The sequence below is a fragment of the Odontesthes bonariensis genome, chromosome 4 (genome assembly GCF_027942865.1).
Source record: "Odontesthes bonariensis isolate fOdoBon6 chromosome 4, fOdoBon6.hap1, whole genome shotgun sequence".
Taxonomy (NCBI): Eukaryota; Metazoa; Chordata; class Actinopteri; order Atheriniformes; family Atherinopsidae; genus Odontesthes; species Odontesthes bonariensis.
In genome coordinates this window covers 42,139,194-42,156,746 of record NC_134509.1, presented here as the reverse complement: position 1 = coordinate 42,156,746, position 17,553 = coordinate 42,139,194, and the positions used below count along the sequence as shown (strand labels likewise).

Here is a 17,553-nt window from a genome sequence, read left to right as displayed (position 1 = left end):
CTGCTTTTTGACACAGAGTGAAAATACAAAGTCAGTGTTTTAAGTCAAGATCTGTTCTCTCATTTATCAGTCATTCCGAAGATGCTTCTCCATCCAAGCGTTTGAATTTTTTCACGTCTGATCAGTTCACCAAGGGAGACCCCAGCAGCATCATTTGGGCATGCATCCCCCACAAAGTCTCCGACAACACTAAGCAGGAAACACTTTCTGGGATTAGAGTGGCCATGTGGATTGGACCAGATGATATCTTTTTTCCACCTGATGTTGAAAAGGAGCAAGTGATGACATAAAGAGAATTGAGAGTTTTAATTTAAATTATAAAGCTGAGACAACAAGTGCAAGGTCAACTAGATAAAAGGCAGCCTAAATTCAAAAGGGGTATGGTGAGATGCTACTTGACTGTCAGTCAGAGACAGAGGTTTCCAATTTGAAAACTTCATTTCTAAATATTTCACACTGCTTAGCCTTATGCTAACTTATTTCCTTCTTTCACTTGTATCTCTTCCATTTAGGATGTCAGAGAGAGATGCAGCAGTACTTCCTAAGCCCCTGCAGAAGTCTCCTCTTCCCCCCAACTGCATTAGCAGGCTTGGAGGACCCTTCAGTCTGGTGACATGGGAACAATTTCTGGCACATGGGGGCAGAGACAATGTGATAAAGTTATATATAGTTTGTAAAATGAGAAGAACTGGAAGGGGAACTCAGTGTGTTCTGTCATGAAACAGAAGAACAGCACAAAACCTCAAAGTCGGTAGATGAACTGTATCATGGGAGACTAGTATAGATATGTTGTACAGACTAGGTCAATGAAAAAGGTTAATAAATGACACAGATATACTGTAACCCTTTATCAGGCACCATGTGTCATGGGCTGTGTTCGAAACCGCATGCTTCTCCTACTACACCTACTAACTTTTTGAGTTAGTAAGCGAGTTTTAGTAAGCGTGAAGTTCCCGGATGCACACTAGATTCGCCGAAATATTGGGTATGCATCATGAGGTTACTAATCATACTCAAACTACCCAAGATGCAACGTATGGAAAGTATGCAGTTTGCAAGTATGTAGTATGTGGTTTCGAACACAGCCATGGTTCACCTCTAATCTATGCCATATCTGTGCTCAATAATCAGCCTTATCCAGCCCCCCTGGGTGTTGCCTAATTGCTTCCCTGTTTCCACCTGTTCACAGCTCTACTTAAGCTCTCTCCAGTCCCTGCTTCCCTGTTTCCACCTGTTCACAGCTCTACTTAAGCTCTCTCCAGTCCCTGCTTCCCTGTTTCCACCTGTTCACAGCTCTACTTAAGCTCTCTCCAGTCCCTGCTTCCCTGTTTCCACCTGTTCACAGCTCTACTTAAACTCTCTCCAGCCTCTGCTTCCCTGTTTCCACCTGTTCACAGCTCTACTTAAGCTCTCTCCAGTCCCTTCATCCCTGTTTCCACCTGTTCACAGCTCTACTTAAGCTCTCTCCAGTCCCTGCTTTCCTGTTTCCACCTGTTCAGAGCTCTACTTAAGCTCTCTCCAGCCTCTGCTTCCCTGTTTCCACCTGTTCACAGCTCTACTTAAGCTCTCTCCAGTCTCTGCTTTCCTGTTTCCACCTGTTCAGAGCTCTACTTAAGCTCTCTCCAGCCTCTGCTTTCCTGTTTCCACCTGTTCACAGCTCTATTTAAGCTCTCTCCAGCCTCTGCTTTCCTGTTTCCACCTGTTCACAGCTCTACTTAAGCTCTCTCCAGCCTCTGCTTCCCTGTTTCCACCTGTTCACAGCTCTACTTAAGCTCTCTCCAGTCCCTGCTTTCCTGTTTCCACCTGTTCACAGCTCTACTTAAGCTCTCTCCAGCCTCTGCTTCCCTGTTTCCACCTGTTCACAGCTCTACTTAAGCTCTCTCCAGTCCCTACTTCCCTGTTTCCACCTGTTCACAGCTCTACTTAAGCTCTCTCCAGCCTCTGCTTCCCTGTTTCCACCTGTTCACAGCTCTACTTAAGCTCTCTCCAGTCCCTGCTTCCCTGTTTCCACCTGTTCACAGCTCTACTTAAGCTCTCTCCTGCCTCTGCTTCCCTGTTTCCACCTGTTCACAGCTCTACTTAAGCTCTCTCCAGCCTCTGCTTTCCTGTTTCCATCTGTTCACACCTCTACTTAAGCTCTCTCCAGTCTCTGCTTCCCTGTTTCCACCTGTTCACAGCTCTACTTAAGCTCTCTCCAGTCTCTGCTTCCCTGTTTCCACCTGTTCACAGCTCTACTTAAGCTCTCTCCAGTCCCTGCTTCCCTGTTTCCACCTGTTCACAGCTCTACTTAAGCTCTCTCCAGTCCCTGCTTCCCTGTTTCCACCTGTTCACAGCTCTACTTAAGCTCTCTCCAGTCCCTGCTTCCCTGTTTCCACCTGTTCACAGCTCTACTTAAGCTCTCTCCAGCCTCTGCTTCCCTGTTTCCACCTGTTCACAGCTCTACTTAAGCTCTCTCCAGTCCCTGCTTCCCTGTTTCCACCTGTTCACAGCTCTACTTAAGCTCTCTCCAGTCCCTGCTTCCCTGTTTCCACCTGTTCACAGCTCTACTTAAGCTCTCTCTAGTCCCTGCTTCCCTGTTTCCAGCTGTTCACAGCTCTACTTAAGTTCTCTCCAGTCCCTGCTTCCCTGTTTCCACCTGTTCACAGCTCTACTTAAGCTCTCTCCAGCCTCTGCTTCCCTGTTTCCACCTGTTCACAGCTTTACTTAAGCTCTCTCCAGTCCCTGCTTCCCTGTTTCCACCTGTTCACAGCTCTACTTAAGCTCTCTCCAGTCCCTGCTTCCCTGTTTCCACCTGTTCACAGCTCTACTTAAGCTCTCTCCAGTCCCTGCTTCCCTGTTTCCACCTGTTCACAGCTCTACTTAAACTCTCTCCAGTCCCTGCTTCCCTGTTTCCACCTGTTCACAGCTCTACTTAAGCTCTCTCCAGTCCCTGCTTCCCTGTTTCCACCTGTTCAGAGCTCTACTTAAGCTCTCTCCAGTCCCTGCTTCCCTGTTTCCACCTGTTCACAGCTCTACTTAAGCTCTCTCCAGTCCCTGCTTCCCTGTTTCCACCTGTTCACAGCTCTACTTAAGCTCTCTCCAGTCCCTGCTTCCCTGTTTCCACCTGTTCACAGCTCTACTTAAACTCTCTCCAGTCCCTGCTTCCCTGTTTCCACCTGTTCACAGCTCTACTTAAGCTCTCTCCAGTCCCTGCTTCCCTGTTTCCACCTGTTCAGAGCTCTACTTAAGCTCTCTCCAGTCCCTGCTTCCCTGTTTCCACCTGTTCACAGCTCTACTTAAGCTCTCTCCAGCCTCTGCTTCCCTGTTTCCACCTGTTCACAGCTCTACTTAAACTCTATCCAGTCCCTGCTTCCCTGTTTCCACCTGTTCACAGCTCTACTTAAGCTCTCTCCAGTCCCTGCTTCCCTGTTTCCACCTGTTCACAGCTCTACTTAAGCTCTCTCCAGTCCCTGCTTCCCTGTTTCCACCTGTTCACAGCTCTACTTAAACTCTATCCAGTCTCTGCTTCCCTGTTTCCACCTGTTCACAGCTCTACTTAAACTCTCTCCAGTCCCTGCTTCCCGATTTCCACCTGTTCACAGCTCTACTTAAGCTCTCTCCAGTCCCTGCTTCCCTGTTTCCACCTGTTCACAGCTCTACTTAAGCTCTCTCCAGTCCCTGCTTCCCTGTTTCCACCTGTTCACAGCTCTACTTAAGCTCTCTCCTGTCCCTGCTTTCCTGTTTCCACCTGTTCACAGCTCTACTTAAGCTCTCTCCAGTCCCTGCTTCCCTGTTTCCACCTGTTCACAGCTCTACTTAAGCTCTCTCCAGTCCCTGCTTCCCTGTTTCCACCTGTTCACAGCTCTACTTAAGCTCTCTCCAGTCCCTGCTTCCCTGTTTCCACCTGTTCACAGCTCTACTTAAGCTCTCTCCAGCCTCTGCTTCCCTGTTTCCACCTGTTCACAGCTCTACTTAAGCTCTCTCCAGTCCCTGTTTCCACCTGTTCACAGCTCTACTTAAGCTCTCTCCAGTCCCTGCTTCCCTGTTTCCACCTGTTCACAGCTCTACTTAAGCTCTCTCCAGCCTCTGCTTCCCTGTTTCCAACTGTTCACAGCTCTACTTAAACTCTCTCCAGTCCCTTCTTCCCTGTTTCCACCTGTTCACAGCTCTACTTAAGCTCTCTCCAGTCCCTTCTTCCCTGTTTCCACCTGTTCACAGCTCTACTTAAGCTCTCTCCAGTCCCTTCTTCCCTGTTTCCACCTGTTCACAGCTCTACTTAAGCTCTCTCCAGTCCCTGCTTCCCTGTTTCCACCTGTTCACAGCTCTACTTAAGCTCTCTCCAGCCTCTGCTTTCCTGTTTCCACCTGTTCACAGCTCTACTTAAGCTCTCTCCAGCCTCTGCTTCCCTGTTTCCACCTGTTCACAGCTCTACTTAAGCTCTCTCCAGCCTCTGCTTCCCTGTTTCCACCTGTTCACAGCTCTACTTAAGCTCTCTCCAGCCTCTGCTTCCCTGTTTCCACCTGTTCACAGCTCTACTTAAGCTCTCTCCAGTCCCTGCTTCCCTGTTTCCACCTGTTCACAGCTCTACTTAAGCTCTCTCCTGTCCCTGCTTTCCTGTTTCCACCTGTTCACAGCTCTACTTAAGCTCTCTCCAGTCCCTGCTTCCCTGTTTCCACCTGTTCACAGCTCTACTTAAGCTCTCTCCAGTCTCTGCTTCCCTGTTTCCACCTGTTCACAGCTCTACTTAAGCTCTCTCCAGTCCCTGCTTCCCTGTTTCCACCTGTTCACAGCTCTACTTAAACTCTCTCCAGCCTCTGCTTCCCTGTTTCCACCTGTTCACAGCTCTACTTAAGCTCTCTCCAGTCCCTGCTTCCCTGTTTCCACCTGTTCACAGCTCTACTTAAGCTCTCTCCAGTCTCTGCTTCCCTGTTTCCACCTGTTCACAGCTCTACTTAAACTCTCTCCAGCCTCTGCTTCCCTGTTTCCACCTGTTCACAGCTCTACTTAAGCTCTCTCCAGTCCCTGTTTCCACCTGTTCACAGCTCTACTTAAGCTCTCTCCAGTCCCTGCTTCCCTGTTTCCACCTGTTCACAGCTCTACTTAAACTCTCTCCAGCCTCTGCTTCCCTGTTTCCACCTGTTCACAGCTCTACTTAAGCTCTCTCCAGTCCCTGTTTCCACCTGTTCACAGCTCTACTTAAGCTCTCTCCAGTCCCTGCTTCCCTGTTTCCACCTGTTCACAGCTCTACTTAAACTCTCTCCAGCCTCTGCTTCCCTGTTTCCACCTGTTCACAGCTCTACTTAAGCTCTCTCCAGTCCCTGCTTCCCTGTTTCCACCTGTTCACAGCTCTACTTAAGCTCTCTCCAGTCTCTGCTTCCCTGTTTCCACCTGTTCACAGCTCTACTTAAACTCTCTCCAGCCTCTGCTTCCCTGTTTCCACCTGTTCACAGCTCTACTTAAGCTCTCTCCAGTCCCTGCTTCCCTGCCAGATTATGACCAGCCATGTGCTGAGTTCAAGTCCAGCATTCAAGCTACGATCATCCCAGTTGCTGGATTATTCTTCCTGCCTTGCCCACGACAGACTTCTCTTTTCTCTCTGGAAATGTGGACATCGACCCTCGTCAACCCCCTGTGCTAAGTCACTGATATCTGCCTACCTGTGTTTTGACCATTGCTTGCTTTTGACCCTGCCCCTGGATTCCGGACTCATTATCTACTCTCCTCCCCTTAAGTTGTTGCTGCAACCCCCAACGCTCTCCCCCCACTAATCATCAACCCTCTGTGCAAATATGTTTTCTCTTAAACTCCTGTGTGTGGGTGAATTTGCGGGTCCTCACAGTTCCCTGTTGCACCATGTTTAAGGCACAGTTGAGCCAAATGCCTTGGTTTAGTTCAGTGTTTAGGTCCTCTGGACCCACTGCCCTGCATGCTTTCGATGTTTCCCTCCTCCAGCACACCTGATTCAAATGATCAACTCGTCATCAAGTTTTGCAGTGGCCTGATCAGGAGCCATTCGTTTGAATCAGGTGTGCTGGAGGAGGGACATATCGAAAGCATGCAGGGCAGTGGGTCCCGAGGGCCGGAATTGAGAAACACTGGTTTAGTTGAAGTGTAAGAGTGCCATACCCCTGACGGGCTGGAAAAGTCCACATCAATTATATCATTTCACATCAAATAAACTACAGCAGACTTGCACTTTATCAGTTCTAACAGTAAATATCTACACACACACACACACACACACACACACACACACACATATATCATGAAATAGTGTGGCTTTCACAGAATTGTTCATTGTAATCTGTAAATTTACAATTTATTTTGAGTGGATTTCATTACATTTGCTATTCTAATTCACCATGTTCCTGTAATTCAGAATATTAAATGGAAATAAGCCAATTAGAAAGGTAACTATAGATTTTATTTTCTTCATATGAAAAATACTTTGAGGTGTGATGCTGCACTCTTGTGGGTTAGCTTTAGAAGAGGAAGAAAGAAGTGAATTTCAATCACTGGGGGATTACTTTAAGGACAAACCAACACAAGGGTTCTTTGGACCGGACCACTGCCAGCTGCCAGCTGCCAGAGCAGCTTGACTGCCTCATGGCCTGGATTCTTCAAGACACTGGAATTCTACTGGAGGGACGAAACACTGGAATATTCTAAAGAAATGTATTATCTTTCAGAGAGTGCAGTCTAACACACCAATCCAAATTCAATTTGATTTCTATAGCGCCAAATTACAACAAATAATATAGGTCAATTCATTGTAATCAAAATCCACTTAATTAATTTAAAAATAGTCCAATTCATTCATATAGAGCCAATTCAAAAACAATTTCCTAGCTAAGGAAACCAACATATTGCACTGAAAACTTTTTGTTTTTCGGTCCAATCTCCCGGCCTGAGCGTGCCTGAGGCGACTGTGGAGAGAAACGACTCCCTTTGAATAGGAAGAAACCTCTGGCAGAACCAGAACCAGGAAGGGTGGCCAAAGTCTCCTTTGGGGAGTTCTACGGGGTTGAGATCTGCTGACTTATAAGTCATAAAAAACAATATAACTCATGCAAGTTTAATTGCCATAAAACATCGAGTGACCCTGGAACACTGGACGGAAGCAGTGGCATCCTGAAAGAGACTTCCCCATTCTTTAGTTTGTCACAAGTCTGTATACCAATATTGATCTTCTGTCAATTTTTAGTAAACTTTTTTTTAACTATTATTTTTTTGGCCTTTTTGCCTTTATTGGACAGGACAGTCGACAGATACAGGAAAGGGGGTGAAAGAGTGGGGGAATGACATGCAGGAAAGATAGACGGTTGAGATCCAAACCGGCCAGCGTGGTATGTGCTCTAACCGAGGAGCACCCCAGTTTTTATTTGACTTTTAACAGGATAAACTGAACTCAGTTTGCTGGTAGACTATTGATTGATGGATGAGGTTATACAGGTTGGCTCAAACCTAAAAATAATGTGATTACAATTCAAACCACATTGCTGAATATAAGATAAAAGTTGATTGCTAAAAAAGAATGAATGGATAAAAATGAGGACTGCATGTGACCATAAATCAACTCCAGCACTGAAAGAAGGAAGCTGACAGTTAAAGTCTTTTATGATTTTACAGGGAATGATATGCAGTGCTATGGAATGGCCTTGGCACAGCCCAGAGTGGGATCCCACAGACATTTTGTCAGGGGAACCTACGAAAGAGAACAATATTAGCCACTCTTATTTACCAAGAAGCATGCAGATACCATCTCATTCAGACTCAATAGCTAACAGTCTCCATTAAAAAAGCAGGAAGATTTTTGCTTTGATTCAGGTTTCAGATTCTTTGTATGTCAGATTCAGGTCTTTGAAAACTAATAAGAAAACCAAATAACCCAGTCAACGCTGAGCAATGAATCACTTTGGTTAATATGTGCATATGTGTATTTGACCAACCAGAACCAGACACTGCACATGCAGCTGTTTTTTCTAAATGAAATAAAGTTGTTCTGTGAAGACACTGTTCACTGCTTAAAGGTTGAAATGTATCAACCAAGCAGATTTGAGTTTGTACTGAAGTGTGAAAATCCCAACTTCTCTGGAAATGGCCTTCTTAATAGTGCTGTTTCCACCTCATGCCGTCTGCTCCCTGCAGCTCCTCCTCCTCACAGCAGCTATCACAGCCACGTCAAACAAAACATTTGAGACGTGCTTTTTCTCAGTTTTCACCCTAAATGTTGAGCTGTGATAGGCGAACTCGCATAACTACAGAGAAATCTCTGTCCACTTCAGTTATCCCAAGGTTTTTCAAAGGCAAAACAGTTTGTGGCAGATGCAAACCATTAGTAAATCTGAACCATATCTTAACTGGTATGAATTCACTAAATAACAATTTGTTAGATTCCCTATAGATACTTATTTGCTGGTTGCTGGGCCCACAAAGCCAAAACTAATGTAATTATAGAGATAAAGTATTGATTAAACTGCCTGGTCATGTTTTTGTTGTACAGTATAATATAATGTAACATAATGCAACACTCAGCAGAATCCAACATCAGTTTCAACACAATGGAATACTATTATCTTTTTCACATACTGTATGAATAAAATGACATCACATTAGCTTTTCTGGTTTTCTGAATGGCAACCACAACTTATCCCATAAACAGAGGTTTATCTTTTCAGTTAGAATCCCCTGAGCTGACTACAAGGCAATCCTGTCATACGATGATTTAAAATTCAGCAATGGAAATGAAAAGATGAGGTACCTTCATTTTTTTGGCTTCAGCCCGACTCTTGTAGCAAAACTCCACCAGAGCTACCATCATGGCAAGACCCAGACCTCCGACCAAGATGTAGAAGACACCTGCTACATTACTGAGAGAGAGTGCACTGGTCTTCTCCTACCACACGCACGCGCACACACACACACACACACACACACACACACACACACACACACACACACACACACACACACACAGAGGGAAAACAGGGCCATCACCCAGAGAGCGGTGTTAGTTTGGAGTACTTATGACAGCAGCTAACTTAACAACAGGCAAACTGTAATTAAAACATTTCACTTTCTTATGTGGCAGCATCAAAATGAACTAACTTCTCTGCACACACTTAACTCATCAATGCAAATGAGAGTTAGAAATAAACTAAACATTAAAATGTTGTTGAACTTTACCAGTGTGAGTCAGTGTGATCAAAGGTGCACCTGTGGGGAGCATGTGTACCCAGCTGTGGCTTCTCATGCTGCCCTACTTGGACCTGCAGCAGAGGTAGTTACTGATGGCACTGTTCAAACAGAGGATGTGTTGTGGCGTGGCAGAGAAGGCACCTGAGTAATTTTGTTAGGTTGGATTATCAGTTGTGTACTTTCTCAGATATAAATGCTACAGAATGTTAGACATGCAGGTGATCAGGAAATTCTATCCGGTCTGAGTTCTGTGGTGCTTCTCCCGGTGGGATCCAGGGGGAGTAACAGGTGGAGCATTCCAGCAAGTAGGTGAGCAATTGTCTGGTTTATGGTAAGATTAGTATGTGTCCATCTCACCCCATGCAGATGATGCTATGTGTACGTTGAATGCTGACTGGTTTAATGTTAGCTTGAGCCGAGGTGGATAACAATCGATTTAATCAATAATAGCATGAAAAAAGCATAAAGAACTGAACAACATGGATGAAACATGCAAACAACAGCTGCACTGGACAATCTGCAGAACTTTAACAATTCAATTTACATTTAATATATTTGAGCAGATGCTTTTATACAAAGACACCTACAACATTCAAACTTAAGTGTGGTAATAAACACCACATTATCCATTTGAATGTGTTTAAATGACAGAGTACAAGTGGAGCAGGCGCAGCTGTATCAACTACTGCAACACAGAAGAAAAGATGGACGATATTAGAATGTGTGTACATCCTGAACCGAAGTTTTAACACATACTGGTTATTGTGTTTGGATTATCAGGAAACCTGATTCAATAACAGGCTGTTACACTTTACAGTTGTGTTTCCCCCAGGGTGTTATTATGCACAACGAGATGTTACAGTCTGCATTGGTGTGTGTGTCGTTGGCTCTCTGGGGAGGTGAAAGTCCGGCTACAGAGAAGCTGTAGTAGTGGAGCAGATAAGTCACATAATCGTACATTTGGTGATACAAGCATGAACGTTGGCAGTGCTGCCGCCTGCCGACAGCTGTGCCTGTTACGCTGTTTGCTGCTCGGAAGCAGGGGACTGCTCGCTCTGCACTTCGGTCTGCACGGTCTACACAGCAGGAAGTGATACGAAGGGAGAGAAAATAGGGCCAAGTGATTATGAGGTCTGACTTTTTCATCGAGAACGATTTTGTGATGCAAATGTATTACTCTGTTGAACGCATATTGTTTTGAGAAGCAAAACGCTTTATTTTTTAAACCCCAGCCAACTAGCCGGACTACCTTCATCAATACCAAAACGAGGCTGGAACTCTGCTCACAGGACGCAGCAGGGGGTAAGAAGATGTTCATAAATGATGTTGCTGATATGGGATGTCATACAGCTTCATGTCAAAAGAGGCGAACTATCCCCTTAACTTCTTGTTAAAAGTAATCATTTTTAATGAGTCATTCAAGATTACAACTGAACTGTTTTCTCTCATTTCATTTCAGTAAATCTAGTTTGGATAATGTCTTTTTGCTGTTACGTATGGTTTCTACTCGCTGTTCTCCCCCCTAGCAAATGGTGACGGCGTTGTTTCGAACGGTAATGCAACTCAATTTTTGGTGACATGATAAGTGCCAGATGCAAATCTGAAGAACAGGTAGAACTGCATGGAAAAGTATGAAACCAGGGATCCAGTCAAACAGTCAAATTAACTTAAGAACCTTCCTCACTGAGTGAGATGACCCAGAAGTATCTTAGTGGTAGCCATGATAAGGGCTCTTAAATTCTGAAAGTAACTCCAGTGCTTCCTTAATAATCTCCTTTAACACAGGAAACAGCTTCAGTGGGAGAAAGGAAATATTTCAGTCCCCCAATTTCTTGCAGCCACAACTCTTATAGCAAAGCCCGATTATTTTCATGAGTGTGAGCAGCTGCTGATAACAGTATATTTAACTTTTTTTACTTTTCACTTGCAAACTTTGAAAATAAAGTTACATTCCATTTTGTCTATAATATGAGATATATATGGCATTATTTTCATGTCACAATGTGATGAAAGTGGAATAGACAAAGTATCTGCAGCTCTTTTTGTAGAACATTCATCGAACATCTGTAGTTTCACAGCTGCTGAGTGTCAGATTGGTTGTCTTTTCCTTAAACCCCAGACAAAAGCTTAGCAAAAGTCAGTCTCTACAGTTATCTGTATGACCGTTCAAACCATTGTAAAAGTTACTAAAACATCAAAAATGTCTGAAAAGGTAAACAGCGAAGTTGAATCTGTGTTGTTACATTTATTTCTGCATATTTTGCTTCCTGTACAACTTCTGAAGCTTATCGAGGCACAGTGGCAGCTCCTTTGGGGGGCAGCCTTTAGCAGAGCAGAAGCCAAACCAGCCCAGATATTGTGAATTAGAAATCTTTTTCCAAGATTTAGTCGTTTCACTGTCCATTTCATGGATCACGAGAAAGAGCCGGAGGTTGAGGACCTAAATGCAGGACTTCCCGAGGGAGGAGACAAGGACATGGAATAATGACGGTGCATTTTCTATTTAAAAGAACCAAAGGCGCTGCCAGGTCAGGATGAAAACCAAGACAAAGTAAAATAACAAAAAGGACTGGTCAACTGACTGAAGGGAAACAAAGGCAAGAGACATCAATGAAGGGACACTAAACAAAGGAAAACCTGGATGAAACATATATGCTGAGGGAGGTGTTAACAAATGAGGATCAGGTGTGGCAATCAGAATTGAAGACCAGGTGTGCACAGGAAGTAACCATAACCCAACACACAAGGGGGTAAACTCTAGAACAGTGTTTCTCAATTCCGGTCCTCAAGTACCACTGCCCTGCATGTTTTCGATGTTTCCCTTCTCCAGCACACCTGATAACCATTTGCAAGTGGAAGCGAAGTAGAAAAGTGGAAAAGATTGTGAAGGGTTAGGGTTAGAGTAAGAGTAAGGGTAAGGGTAAGGGTTAGGGTAAGGGTAAGGGTTAGAGTAAGGGTAAGGGTAAGGGTTAGGGTCAAGGTAAGGGTTAGGGTTAGGGTTAGAGTAAGGGTTAGGGGTTAGGGTAAGGGTAAGGGTAAGGGTAAGGGTTAGGGGGTTAGGGGTTAGGGTATGGGTTAGGGTATGGGTAAGGGTTAGGGTTAGGTAATGGGAATGAAAACAGTAACTTGTTGTTTGAAAGGCAAAGGGTTTTACATCGCCCACCAAACTCTCCTTCCCCCTTTCAAAGAACTTTAGTCCAAATCAACGTGTCAACGTCATATGTTGTGACGGGAGTGGAAATGTCAGCAGTATGATGGCAGAAGTTGTATCACTGGAGAGAATTTAGGAGGGAAAATGGAGCTGTAATATCTTTTTAGCCTATATTTTGAATTTTTCCATGGACCGATACATGCATTTTACAGTCTGTCATGGGTTTGCATTGTCTACACTGAAGGAGAACACAGAGAAAAACCCTAAAACATTTTGGACTGTACAGACAAACAGACGAACAGATGAACAGATGGACATGTTAAAAGAGATAAATAAACATCTTTTTTACATTGTTCCCCCTGCGTGTCTGGAATGTCCCGCACAGCTAAGAGAGCTCACCATGCATGTTAAATGTGTGAACAGTGTGTTTCACTGACCCACAGACATAAAACTAACCTTATTGGTGGAGTCCTTGAAGCCACACTCTCCTTTATCGTACCACCACTTGTTTTTCAGCTTGTCTAGGGTTCCTTGCTCATTCAGTTTCAATACGGCAAGGTTTACTGGCACTCTTCAATGGGAATAACATAAATAACATCATTATCAATGTTATCTTATGTTATTAATGAGGCAGCGGTTCTCACACTGTTCTCGCAGCCAACAGGGTCCACTAATGATTCTTATTTGCAGGAATCTTCTCTGAAAGTAAAGATTCTACTGGAAATCTGCTGGAATGTAAAGACCGTGTCTGCATGGGTGATGAGTTTATTTAGTAGAAGCCACTTTTAGAGCAAATATTCAGCCGAGGTCTGTGCTGTCAGGGCTCCTCTGTTTGGCCTCTGAGACAGAAAGTGAGAAGAGCTGCAGTGAAAAGCTTCATTGCTTTTTCAGCCGCAGTACCCTGCACACCTGGAGCCCCTGATGCAGAGTTTGGACAGGTCGCACAAACTCTTGATCAACAACTCTCATGTTGCTGCCATCTGGTTAGAGGTCACCTGACCTGATCTGGCCTGAGTCTGCGCCAAACCTGACCTCCACCAAACAGGTGCAACATGTTGGCAGAAGAAGCAGCACAGAGTACAGTACTACCTGTGGGCGGCGCTCTGACACCTGTGAAATCCAGTGTCAGTTTCCATCTGTTACAGTCAATGATTCTGAACCTCTGCTCTGTGGAAGACTACAGCTGGAGCTTTGGATCCCTGCTAGCTTTAGGGCCCGTGTGGTACTGTAACTGTACTGCTTCTTTACAGTTACACATACTGTAACTGTACATTTGATTAGCTGACCCAGGTTTACCTTCGTGTTCTGTGTGTGTGTGTGTGTGTAGGTGAGAGAGAGTGTGTATTAACCTTGCTCTCCCCTCCTCCGCTGCCGCATTCTCCCTTGTCATACCACCACTTGTTTTTCAGTTTGTCCAGCAGTCCCTGCTCGTTCAACTTTAACACCGCCAGGTTCACCGCATTTCTACATGAACACAGTGTCTGTTAGCAGTTCATTTCAGCTGGGATGTCACTCCTCCTACAGGTATGCATGTTAGCAGCACAAACCTTTCATTCTTAACACAGACAGAATACAAACAGCTTTTCTTAGCAGAGAGCTCCTGTTAGAGCAGCCTGGGCATGTCCATGGTTAGCATGAATGTTGAATGATAAATCTCAGTGCAATATATCTTAATATCACCACAGAGATGGGAAGAGTTCTGATAACAAGTTCTTGGTTGATAAATTTGACAAAGGACTCATCCTGTTGCCCCTCTGAAAAGGAAGGTAATCAGTCAGAAGAGGTTGGCTCCTTGGTATGATTCACAGCTGCGTGCTTTAAAGCAGACTGCAAGAAAGCTGGAGAGACAGTGGCGTTCCTCTAATTTAGAAGAGTCTCAGTTAGTCTGGAAAGATAGTTTAACAATGTATAAGAAAGCCCTTCGTAAAGCTAGAACTGCTTATTATTCATCATTGATAGAAGAGAATAAGAATAATCCCAGGTTTCTTTTCAGCACTGTAGCCAGTCTGACTAAGAGTCCGAGCTCTGCTGAGCCAGTTATTCCTTTAACTCTCAGCAGTGATGATTTCATGAGCTTCTTTATTAATAAAATTGTTTCTATCAGAGAGAAGATTGATGGAGTCCTTCCCACTATTATCAGTGATGTATCATCAAGTACAGCAGCTTTAGAAGTATCTTTAGAACCTGATTTGTATTTAGACGGCTTCTGCCCAGTTGATCTCTCTGATCTAACAACAGCAATAGTCTCTTCTAAACCATCAACTTGTGTTTTAGACCCAATCCCAACCAGACTGTTCAAGGAGGTTTTCCCATTAATTGACACTTCCATATTGGATTTGATCAATCTGTCTTTGTTGACAGGATATGTACCTCAGACTTTTAAGGTTGCTGTAATTAAACCTTTACTTAAAAAACCTACTCTTGATTCAGAAGTGTTGGCTCATTATAGACCTATATCCAATCTCCCTTTTATGTCTAAAGTTCTTGAAAAAATAGTTGCAGCTCAGCTTTGTGATCATTTACACAGAAATAATTTGTTTGAAGAGTTTCAGTCAGGATTCAGAGTGCATCATAGCACAGAAACTGCACTGCTGAAAGTTACCAATGATCTCCTCTTAGCCTCTGATAGCGGACTTGTGTCTGTGCTTGTCCTGTTGGATCTCAGTGCTGCATTTGATACGGTCGATCACAGTATCTTAATACACAGACTTGAACATGTTATTGGGATTAAAGGAACTGCATTAGGCTGGTTTAAATCATATTTATCTGATAGATTTCAGTTTGTTCTTGTAAATGAAGAATCTTCCTCACACACCAGAGTAAGTCATGGAGTTCCCCAGGGTTCTGTGCTTGGACCGATTCTTTTTACTTTATACATGCTTCCATTAGGTAACATTATTAGACAGCATGGCATAAATTTCCATTGCTATGCTGATGATACTCAGCTGTACTTATCTATAAAACCAGATGAACCCAATAGGTTGGTCAGACTACAAGCATGTCTTAAAGACATAAAGACCTGGATGACTCAGAACTGTCTGCTGCTAAATTCAGACAAAACTGAAGTCGTTATCTTTGGACCTGAGCGTTTCAGGGAGAAATTGTCTAGCTATATAGTTACTCTAGATGGTATTTCCTTGGCTTCTAGTTCTACAGTGAGGAACCTTGGAGTTATTTTTGACCAGAACTTATCATTTGACTCGCATATAAAACAGGTTTCTAGGACTGCCTTCTTTCACCTTCGTAATATTGTTAAAATCAGGAACATCTTGTCTCAGAGTGATGCAGAAAAACTAGTCCATGCATTTGTTACTTCAAGATTGGACTACTGTAATTCTTTATTATTGGGCTGTCCTACATATTCTCTGAAAAGCCTTCAGTTGATCCAAAATGCTGCAGCCAGAGTTCTGATGAGAACTAACAGGAGAGATCATATTTCTCCAGTTTTAGCTTCTCTTCATTGGCTCCCTGTTAAATTCAGAATAGAATTTAAGATTCTTCTCCTTACATATAAAGCTCTTAATGACCGAGCTCCATCATATCTTAAAGATCTCATTGTAAGATATTTTCCTAACAGAGCACTTCGTTCCCAAACTGCAGGTTTACTTGAGGTTCCCAGAGTTTCTAAAAGTAGAATGGGAGGCAGAGCCTTCAGTTATCAGGCCCCCCAATTGTGGAATAAGCTGCCAGTAAATGTCCGGGAAGCAGACACCCTTTCCACTTTTAAGACCAGGCTTAAAACTTTCCTTTTTGATAAAGCTTATAGTTAGGGATGGCTCAGGTGATCCTTAAACATCCCATAGTTAAGCTGCTATAGGCCTAGACTGCTGGGGGGCCTCATCTGACACACCTTTCCTCACTTTACTCTCTTTATGTATATGTGATATTATTGTGGTCATTAACTCGTGTTTCCCTGTTCCAACAGATATCCTTTGAATGGTGTTACAGTGCCGCCGTTGCGGTGGCCCCCTTCCCTTCCCCCCCCCCCCCTTTTTCTGTCTTCTCAAACCCCAGCTGGTCGAGGCGGATGGCCACCCTTCCTGAGTCTGGTTCTGCCAGAGGTTTCTTCCTGTTAAAAGGGAGTCGTTTCTCTCCACAGTCGCCTCAGGCACGTCGCTCAGGCCGGGAGATTGGACCGAAAAACAAAAAGTTTTCAGTGCAATCTGTTGGTTTTCTTAGCTAGGAAATTATTTTTGAATTGGCCTTATATAAACGAATTGGATTATTTTATGAATTATGATTATTATTAATTAATTGAATTCCAATTGGCTTGAATTGGACTTACTATCTAAGTGCCTTGAGATGACATTTGTTGTTTTTGGCGCTATATAAATAAAAATGAATTGAATTGAATTGAATCAGATCATTTCACTTATTAGCAATAAGCCTGAAACTAAAGAATATATATCGGCCTGTCAGTATTTGATGGAGCTGACTGTTCTTTTCCCTAATTTAACTGTCAAAACTTGCTTGTGGCACAGACTAATCTCCTTTCCTTTCATAAAGGATGGTATGGGATTTAAAGTGGCAACCTGCCCAGGATGTCTCACCAAATGGCAGCTGGGATAGGCTTTAGTCCTCCCAAGCTTCTTCTTCCTCCTTCTATCAAACAACTATTACAGAAACACCATTTCCAGAAAAGTTGGTTGGCTCTGTTGATTAGTTTGAACTTTTATTTAACAGACACAAGTCCAAAGAAATGATTTCCAGTGTCCTCACTGTCCAACGTCATTGTATTTAGAAAAAGAAACAACGGAGTCTAACAGAGACTGCGAGTTTGTAGAATCTACAGGAACAGCGTTCTGGAAGCTGCTCCAACCAGCAGGTTACCTGCTGACAGGTGAGGGTGTCAGGGCTGGCTATAACAGCAGCATCCACCAAAGGTTCAGTCTTTCTCAGAGTCAGACTGTAAATAACTTTGGTCTTTCAGTATCAACAGAGCAGAATATTGTGCAAAGATTCAGGGAGTCAGGGGAAACCTAAGCGTGGAAAGGCCAAGGACAGAAAGCCCTGCTGGAGGAGCTGGGAGCCCTCAGGCAGCACTGCAGGAGAAACCGTCATCACGCCACCATGATCCATACGGCCACCATGATCCATACGGCCACCATGATCCATACGGCCACCATGATCCATACGGCCACCATGATCCATACGGCCACCATGATCCATACAGCCACCATGATCCATACAGCCACCATGATCCATGCAGCCACCGTGATCCATAC

General features: G+C 44.0%; 1 protein-coding gene across 5 annotated transcripts in view; it reads right to left on the bottom strand.

Annotated features, from left to right (window-relative positions):
• LOC142379109 (glutamate receptor 2-like) overlaps positions 1-17,553 on the bottom strand; it is a 135,439-nt gene that overhangs the window by 19,293 nt on the left and 98,593 nt on the right. For 4 of the 5 annotated variants that reach the window (XR_012769650.1, XM_075464234.1, XM_075464235.1 and 1 more), the window contains exons 17-18: positions 13,678-13,792; positions 8,741-8,875 (exon numbers count right to left, since the gene is read on the bottom strand). Coding sequence is in view for 4 of the 5 variants with exons in the window: in XM_075464234.1 (XP_075320349.1) it covers positions 8,741-8,875; positions 13,678-13,792 (250 nt within the window). In the remaining variant the exon portion in view is untranslated. Of the gene's footprint in view, positions 1-8,740; positions 8,876-9,335; positions 12,900-13,677; positions 13,793-17,553 lie in introns of those variants that run through there. The other variant, XM_075464236.1, reaches the window with a different exon arrangement.